Consider the following 9588-nt stretch of genomic DNA (forward strand, 5'->3'; position numbering starts at 1 on the left):
CATCATCAACCCTATTTTCCTCTTCCACACTCAACCTTCATCCAAAGAGTAGAAGTCAAAATCACAATGATAACAAAAATAATATTAATTTTATTTTTGATTTGAAATGTCAAATTTAATCTTAATATTTATTTTATAATCCCAAATTTTTATTTATTTATTTTTAGTCCTTTTATGACTCTATAAATAGGAGCTCATTTTAGTAATTTTTGGTGTGTAATTTTTAGTGTAGAAAAACTATAGCAAAATTCTCTCAACTTTTCTTCTCATCTTTTCTCTTAGAAATTTATGAGAATGATTAGCATAATGGCCTAATCTTCCTTGGAAGGTTAGGAATGATTCCATATGCAAAGTGAGGTTATTTTGTATCTTTGATTCACTTTTTGTTGTAATATTTATTTGAGTAATGCAAGTTCATATTCCACTTTTATTTTTATGTTCTTCTTCCATCTATACTATCTATGCTATTATATACCAAATATATATATAAACTTAGTCATGCTCTTTCTATATATTTTTATTTAGTGATTATAGTAATGGTAGTATTGCTCATTTCTATCTTTTATGTTCATTTTTATTTACTTTTTGTTAAATAATATATAGGTTTAGTCATGCTCTCCCTATGTGTCTAAAAATTAATAAAAGTAATATTAATGTTCATTTCCTTCACTATCACCTCCATCTCCATCTCCATCTCTTTGTCATTATTTTTACTAAAGATATATAGGATTAGTCATGCTCTTTCTATGTGTTACTATTTAGTAAAAATAATATTGATGTTTAGTTTTATATTTAATCTTTTATTGCATTATTGCTTGATATATAATGTCATTTCTAGGTTCTACATAAGATTAAATTATTTCTTTTATTTTTAAGAACTTGTATACTCAAAATATAATGAACTTTAATGTTACATCATTTGTGTCAACTTAGTGAATCAAAGGTACAAAATAGCTAAACAAGCATATGGATGATTCTTGAAGCCTTTCTCTCTTTTATTATTGATTACACCTTTATTTGCTTTCCTTTAATATTTATTACCAAAACAAAAATCACAAAATCATTTGTTACTATTTTCACTTATTATTAACCTTTTGTTTTTTTTTTTTATTTTTCTCCTAACGCTTTTGTCTATAATCACCTCCCTGTGGAATTGACCGCCCGATCTATACTACAACCACCGCTAGTGGAAGTCACATTTTGGGCGTTAAACAATTATTTATGAGACTGGTTCTTTAAAACTTTAATGATTGCGTAAGTAAATAAAATATAATTAAGTCTTGTCTCTTGACATGGTGAGTGTGTGAGTCAGTGAGAAAGTGTTGTTTTGTTTTCTTCTGGTGTGTTTGTTTTTGTGTTTCTGGTTTTCTCGACAATGGCTTCCACTAGTTTGGCATTAGAGGACATTGAAGAGGGCTATGCTGATATCAGCATTGAAGGAGAGGATGATGGTGATTTGGGAGTGGATTTTCTTGTGCCTGATGATCAAGTGGGTCACGATCATCTGTGTATTGTAGGTCGATTTCTTATTGCTCGGGCCATCGACTTTGAAGCTATGAGACATGTCATGGCGTCTCTTTGGCAGCTAGGAAAGGGAGTCTATCTGAAAGAGATTGACACAAATCGGTATCTTTTTCAATTTTACCATGAAATTGACTTGGAAAGGTTTGTGGAAGGTAGTCCGTGGACATTTAATCAGATTCAATTTGTTTTTCAAAAACTAAAAAGGGGTGACGATCCTAAGAGAGTGGCCATTGATAGGCTGGATATGTGGGTTCAGATATATGGTCTCCAAGTAGGATTCAAATCGGCTGCTATTGTTGAAAAATTGGGTAATTTTGTTGGTACATTCATTAAGGCTGATCCTAAGAATTTTCAACATGTTTGGCATGAGTATATGCGGGTTCGAGTAACAATTGATATCACAGTCCCCTTGAAATGAAGGAAGAAGCTTCGGAGAACCATGGATGATCCTGGGTTTTGGGCTGAATTCAAGTATGAGTATGTTCCTGTGTTTTGCTTTATTTGCGGTATAATTGGACACTCTGAGAAGTTTTGTTCAAAGCTATTCGATATGCCAATAGAAAATATTGTCAAACCGTATGGTATTTGGATGAGAGCACAACCTAGGAGGAGGAATAATCTGATTGGTGCCCAATGGTTGCGTGATGGTACTGAGTCGGATGCAGTGTTTGCTGGCTGGAATCCTAGTGGGGTTGCTACAGCGGGGGTGTCGACCATCAATGGGCCGCTGAATGTGGAGAATAATGGAGAGGATCTCGGGAATGTGCATGCGAGAAGGAAGGAGGTTGTTCAAAATGTGCTGGCAGGTCCACGATTCAAGGAGCCAATTGTCCGAAGTAATGGTAAGATTGATGTTGCGAATAACAGTAATTCTAATATGGGGGTGAGCTGGAAGATGGGGATGATAGTTTAATTATCCTAGATTCTAAAAGGCACAAAATAGTGGAAATAAAAGATGATGGGCTGAATCAACAATCTTTGGGCCAAGACCAATTGGTTGGGTCAAATAATAAAGTATTTACTGAACATAGTGAGGATATGGAGGTTAGTGAAAAAGATGATGTACATGATTCTATGGGCTCAAAAAATGGGCTTTCGGTGGGTGCTGGTTTCTAGGCCCACCGTTCATTATGAGTATTATTAGCTGGAATTACCGCGAGCTTGGGAACCCGTGGGTTTATCAATTCCTTGTGGATCTTGTGATCCAAAAGAAACCCAATTTTCTTTTTCCGTGTGAAACTTTTTTTGGTAAAGACAAGCTTGAGAGGCTTCGTGTTAAGTTGGGATTTGATGGTTTATTTTCGGTTGATGCCAAAGGTCATAATGGGGGACTGGCTATGCTTTGGCGCCATGATTCTGAAGTTCAGTTACTTGGATATTCCTTCAACCACATTGATATTCAAATTTCTGAAGCAGCTTCTAGTCCTTGGAGGTTAACTGATCTTTATGGAGAGCCCAATAGAAGTTTTCGTTTTAGAACTTGGGATTTATTGAGAACTCTTAAATTGGAGTCTTGTCTTCCCTGGTGTGTTATTGGGGATTTGAATAATGTTACTAGTTATTTGGATAAAAGAGGGGGCAATAATTATCCTCAATGGCTAGTGGATGGCTTTAATCAGGCCATTGTTGAGTGTGATCTCATTGATCTTGAGTTGATTGGGTACCCTTTCACCTAGGAACATGGAAGAGGTACTGAGGCTTGGATTGAAGTTCATCTCGATCGTGCTCTGGTAAGTTCGTAATGGTTTCAGTGGTTTAATTCAGCACAACTTACCAATCTTGAAGTCACAACCTCTGATCATTGTCCATTGCTTCTTGAACCTAATATCCGAAATTTTACTACTCCCTTTAGGCAATTTCATTTCAAAAATGCGTGGCTCCGTGAACCAATGTGTCTACGGGTAGTCAGTGATTGCTCGGAGCATTGTGTTGGTAAGCCCATAATGGAAAAATTAAAGTATTGTGGGGAGATGTTAAGCATTTGGGGTAGAGACTATAGGGGAAACTTCAACCAGAAGATATCCAAATGCAAAAAAGAAGTTAGACAATGGAAAAAAGGACGTGACCAGACTTCTACTCAGCGGTTTCGTGATGCTGAACTGAAGCTTAGTGAGACATTAAACCAGTAAGAAATATTTTGGCATCAATGTTCTAAGCAATTGTGGCTCCGTGAAGGTGATAGTAACAACAAGTTTTTCCATGCTAAAGCAACTACTAGAAAAAAAACACAACACAATTTCTCGTCTTCAAGATGATTCAGGTGCTTGGGTGACTTGGGATGATCGTCTTCCTGATGTTATGGTCAGGTACTTCAAGAGTTTATTCACCACTTCTACAACTGATTAATCCGTTGTCATTGCTGAGACGCCTACTGCTATTACTCCCGAACACAACCAGCAACTTCTCAACATGGTCTCTGAGGAAGAAATCAAGCGTTCTTTGTTTCATATGCACCTAGACAAATCCCCAGGCCCTGATGGTATGACTCCTGGGTTCTTTCAAAAATACTGGAACATTGTGAAGATGGATGTTGTGGCACAGGTTAGAGCTTTCTTTGATAATGGTATTCTACCTGCCGAGCTTAATAATACAAATATCGTGCTAATTCCAAAGAAAAAATAGCCCACTTCTATGAGTAATTTAAGACCTATATCTTTGTGTAATGTCCTTTATAAAGTTATTTCCAAGGTGTTAGCTAATCAGATTAAAGTGGTGCTACCCCATGTTATATCTCCAAATCAATTTGCTTTCATTCCTGGGCGTTTAATCTCGGATAATATCATGATTGCTTTTGAAGTCATGCATTATCTCAAGAGGAAACGTAAGGGTAAGGAGGGGTACATGGCGTTGAAATTGGATCTTAGTAAGGCTTATGACCGTGTTGAATGGAGTTTTCTTAGAGCAATGATGGAAAAAATGGGTTTCGCCAATCATTTTGTGGATCTCATTTTGGCTATGGTGAACTCTGTGAAGTATAAAATTGTTCATGGCGGCCATGATTTGGAGTCTTTTGTGCCAAGAAGGGGAATTCGTCAAGGGGATCCTTTATCCCCCTATCCTTTTTTGATTTGTGCCGAAGGATTTACTTCTCTTATTCGAAAATTTGAGCATGATGATCTCTTGAAAGGTTGTAAAGTTGCAAATGGGGCACCAATAATATCACACATGCTTTTTGCGGATGATAGCTATGTTTATTGTCGTACTAATGAAAGGAAAGCTTCCAATATATTGCGACTTCTTCACTTGTTTGAGGCTGCTACTGGGCAGCAGGTGAATTTCAGCAAGTCATCGATATTTTTCAGATCTAATACTCCTATCGATCTTAGAAATAGACTTTGTACTATGCTGGGAATGTCTATGGCTGATGAACGAAGTACGTATTTGGGTCTCCCATGCACTATGGGAAGAAATGAAGATGCGATTTTGGGGTTCCTTAAAGAGAAAATGCAGAAGCGAATCCGAAGTTGGGAAGGCCGTCTTTTATTGAAAGCGGGTCGTGAAATTCTTTTAAAGACGGTGGCTCAAGCTTTGCCTACTTATGCTATGTCCGTGTTCTTACTTCCTTTGAAAACTTGCTCACACCTTGAAAGCCTAATGTCGAAGTATTGGTGGGGCTCTTCTAATAATAGAACAAAAGGTGTTAGTTGGTTTAGTTGGAAATGTCTTTATAAGAATAAGAACTCAAGCGGGCTTGGTTTTCACAATTTGAGAGATTATAATCTCTCTCTGTTAGGAAAGCAAGGGTGGCGTCTTCTTTTGTATGAGGACTCACTTGTGGGGCGCATTTATAAGGCTCGTTATTACCCACAAGGTAATTTTCTTTCTGCTAAGTTAGGTGCCAATCCAAGTTTCATTTGGAAAGTGTGTACCAATCTTGACAGCTTATTCGTGATGGAGCTCGAAGAAGAATCGACTCAGGTGATACTACTCCAGTTCTTAATGTCCCGTGGCTGATGTATGATGTCAATCTTTATGTGTTATCTACACACCCTGCTTTGTCTCAATGCAAAGTCTCGAATCTGATGCAAGTTGATAACAAGCAATGGGATTTAGAGGTAATAACTGATTTATTTGAATCAAGGGATATTGATTTGATTTTGAAGATACCTTTAAGTAACACTTTAGATGTTGATACCAGGTATTGGAGTAAAGAACCATCTGGTTTTTATTCGGTTAAAAGCTCCTATCAGTATCTCCAAGAATTAAAAGGAGATTGGAGCATTCAAATGGAATCAGATTTATGGAGAATCCTTTGGAAAGTTAAAGTTCCCCCCAAGGTTCTTCACTTTGCTTGGAAAGCTATATCAGGTTGTTTGCCTACTCGAACTCAGCTACTACGAATCAAACATGTCCCTGTAGAATCCCTTTGTGTTTTTTGTAATTCTGAGGAAGAATCTATTCTCCATGTGTTGGTTGATTGTCCTTTTGCCAATTCTTGCTGGAATAGGTCTGGTGTGGGATTAAATTTCTATACTGCCAGCACTTTTACTGACTGGTTCAAGGGGTTTTTGGTAGGGGGTAGGTCGAGTATGTTGGAGGAAGTTTTGATGGTTGGATGGGGCATTTGGAAAGCTCAGAATGAGTTACTTTGGAAGGGACGCTCAAGTACTGTTGCTGAGGTTGTCCGATTAGCTCGAAATGCACATTTTCGTTGGATGGTTGCTTAAGGAAATCGGTTTTGAACCTCTGCTGTACGACTCAAGTTTGAATGACAGCAGAGATTTGTGGGTTAAGCCTCCTGCTGGTGCGATAAAAATAAATGTGGATGGTGCGATTTTTGACGCGACGAATTAGTTTGGAACTGGCATTGTCGTTAGGGACTGGATGGGAGTTTAATTGAAGCATATTCTACACTGCATAATGGTGCTTGTCAGCCGGCTTTAGCTGAGGTGTTGAGTGTCAAGGAGGCCCTTAGTTGGCTCAAGTTGAAGAATTTTTTGAATGTGTTAATCGAGACTGATTGTATTGTTGTCGTTCAAGCTATGTACAGCTCGGCTGCACTTCTTTCTGTTTTTAATATGTTTATTCAAGAGTGTCAAATGATTCTTGATTCTTTAAATAATGTTTTAATTTCTCATGTTAAACGATTTGCGAACAAAGCCGCACATTGTGTTGCTCGCGGTGCTTGTTTTTGGTCTGATCGTCTTTTTACTGAGAGCAATATTCCTTCTGCTCTTCAGTCTATTGTAATAGCGGATATTACTGTTTAATGAATTATCATTTTCATTCAAAAAAAAAAAAAATAGAGTTTACAACTAACTTAAATTAGTTAAATAGACCATCGTATTACAATTATATTTGTAACCCATGTACATATAAGTAAATTCTTTATTTTGAAATAATAGTAGTAATAATAAGGAGAATTCTATTAGCAACCCACAAAATAATAAATACATCTCAATATTTAAAAAAAAATTAAGCTTAAAATAATTTTTAAAAATCACTCTATATTTTTTAAAATAAATTTCTCACATTATTCTGTGTTAATTTCAATACTTATTTTAATTTTATTTTTATATATTTTTTAAATCATTTGTAATTTTTTTAAAAATTTTACATAATTTTTTATTTTAATTTTTTTTATTATAATATTTAAAGTATATATTTTTTTATTTGATAAGTATATTTTGTAAGAACATGAATTGGAAGAAAAAAAATTAATATAATTAAAGATATATATTTTATATAAAAATAAAATTATTAAAATGAAGTAAATTTATAAATTTGTAGGGTACAAATAAAACTCCCCTAATAATAATAATAATAATAATAATAATAATAATAATAATAATAATAAAACTCAAGGGTATACTTGCAATGATTTTTGTAATCTTGAGTGAAATTTTCTAAAAAAAAATGACAAAACTCTATATCTAGTTGGATAAAACTTGCTTGCAATATGTTACATATATATTTAATTAATATCTTCTTAGAAGACTTTTTTACAAAAAAAAAAATGGAAAAAGAAAATTAATATAAATTAAATTAAACTAAAGGTAGCTATAGATTTGGTAGACATTAAATTGTGAGGAGGATAGTAAAGAATTGCTATGAACTCTTTCTAACCTCGAGTTATTCTTGGATATAGTTTTTTGAATATATAATTCTTGGAAATAGTTAACATCAAAGAAAAAAGGAAAATAAAACAACTGCAATTAATTTCTCTATAGACAAAAGTGAGACATTCCCAACTGGCAGATAACACCCCAAAGGGAACTGATTAAGGCTTATTTTGGCATCAATTAGAAGGAGATTTTATAATGCACCTCAAGCAAAGACAGCATGAGACATTGATGTTGACACTCATGATAAATCAAATTGGTCAGGTAAAATTACTACTATACTATTGTCAGAACTGCACCACATGTCTTGGTTTATGGACAAAAATTAGTACTTATTATCATCTATATAATTGGACTAGTTGCTATAAAGCTGGTGTGCAAAAAAAATAAAATAAAAAAAAGTTAGATTGAATTGAATCACTCTAATAAGTTGACATGAAGATGGCTATGGTTCAATACAAGTGCCTTCTTATTGCAACTCTCATCTTGTTTTGCTCATTCTCTATAACAGCTAAAGGTATTTTTCTTTTCAAGCCCTTCAAAATCCATTTTTTTTCATCATAATTATTATTAAAAAGCAGAACATTTTTACTTTTTCTTATCTTCTTTATTGAATTTTGGCTTTTATTTATTTATTTATTTTTATTTTTATATTGGCAGCTAGGATTTTGAAAGAAGGTGAACATGTAGCCAAGAAGAGTAATGATAATGAGTTGAAACCAAACCAAGATAGGGAGCTTTTTGACAACAATGAATTAGTGGCTATGGATTACTCTCCGGCCGGTAAAACACCGCCAATACATAACTAAAAATATCCACAACATTGTTGAGAAAACAAAAATGTACGCTGCAATGTTTTTTTTTTTTTTTTATATGTATATTTATATATTTTCAACTTCTTCATAGGTAGATACATGGTTTTTGTCCAAGGAATTAGTATAGATACAGGATTTGAAAAGAGAAAGTGGGTTACTGTTAAGATATGTAAATATTATGGATCTTTTGTTGGTAAACTTTTCAAGGAAAAGGTCAACTGTAATTATATGAAGTATAGGGGATTAATGTAAAAACGTTTCTCTTTAGTCTCCCCAAGTTTTGAACTAATTAATTAATTTTATTTTATTTTTGATTGACTAATCCAAACTATAGTGTCAAATCACTAGTTATGCTGGTTTTGGTCCAAAAAGGTTCTCTCTGGTTGTCCTCAAATTTATTTTCATAAGGTCTCCATCTGAAGCTTTGTTAAATGCATATCTATATATCTCTTGCAAGGTTTTAAGTGAAGATCATTAGAAGAGCTAGTTTACTAAAGGCGCAGAATAATGTATTGTAGCCTACAATCATCTTCTTCTCCTCATAGATCTATTTGTTCGCAAAAGCACTCGATGGAGTTTCTTCATTTTTAACTTTTTTGAAATATGTTATATATTTAATGAATCCAAACATAGTATAACATAATTAAATTGAGTTTTTGGTGGTTAAACCCTTTCAACTGTTGTTTCATTTGCATTTAATCATCTAAGTTTAATTTTGGCGATAAAATCCTCCAAACTATTACACTAGTTTCAAATTAAAGGTGCCATCGTTAACTGCCACCAAAAACTGCTTATGTGTATATTTTTGTACACGTGACACGTTTATATTAGTTAATATTATTATTTAAAATTTATTTTCAAAATTTATTTTAAAGCTGAATAAAATTATAAAAATAAAAAATAAAATATTGAAAAAAATAAAAAAGAAGTATAAAATTTACAATAATTTTTATAATTTTAAATAATAATATTATGTGTACCCATATAAATGTGCCACATGTATAAGAGTGTATACATAAGCCGTTTATGTTGGCAATTAATTGTGGAAAATATATGACACCTTAAATTTGCAAACAGTTCAGTAGTTTGAAGGATTTTACCGTCAAAATTTGAGCTTAGAGGATTAAGTGCAAGTGAAATAATAGTTGAGAGAATTTAACCGCAAAAAATTCAATTAAGTTATGTTG

The 9588-nt window shown here is 33.8% G+C and overlaps 1 protein-coding gene and 1 long non-coding RNA gene across 2 annotated transcripts; both read left to right on the forward strand.

Annotated features, from left to right (window-relative positions):
* Window positions 1–3933: 3933 nt before the first annotated feature.
* Window positions 3934–6734, forward strand: LOC133036942 (uncharacterized). Its single transcript, XM_061113721.1, has 4 exons — window positions 3934–4087; window positions 4202–5163; window positions 5406–6182; window positions 6342–6734. Exons 1-4 carry the CDS (start codon window positions 3934–3936, stop codon window positions 6732–6734), a joined length of 2286 nt encoding a protein of 761 aa, XP_060969704.1.
* A 557-nt stretch (window positions 6735–7291) lies between these two features.
* Window positions 7292–8772, forward strand: LOC133037224 (uncharacterized). Its single transcript, XR_009687349.1, has 2 exons — window positions 7292–8103; window positions 8247–8772. It is a non-coding gene; the product is annotated as an uncharacterized LOC133037224 (long non-coding RNA).
* The last annotated feature ends 816 nt before the right edge of the window (window positions 8773–9588 follow it).

The sequence above is a fragment of the Cannabis sativa genome, chromosome 4, assembly GCF_029168945.1.
Source record: "Cannabis sativa cultivar Pink pepper isolate KNU-18-1 chromosome 4, ASM2916894v1, whole genome shotgun sequence".
In the NCBI taxonomy this organism is placed as follows: Eukaryota; Viridiplantae; Streptophyta; class Magnoliopsida; order Rosales; family Cannabaceae; genus Cannabis; species Cannabis sativa.

Coding starts and splice junctions, on each gene's coding strand:
- LOC133036942 (XM_061113721.1), top strand. CDS start 3,934: ATGGTCTCTGAGGAAGAAATCAAGCGTTCTTTGTTTCATATGCACCTA. Junction 4,088..4,201: donor TAGAGCTTTCTTTGATAATG/GTATTCTACCTG, acceptor TCCTTTATAAAG/TTATTTCCAAGGTGTTAGCT. Junction 6,183..6,341: donor ATGCACATTTTCGTTGGATG/GTTGCTTAAGGA, acceptor CATTGTCGTTAG/GGACTGGATGGGAGTTTAAT.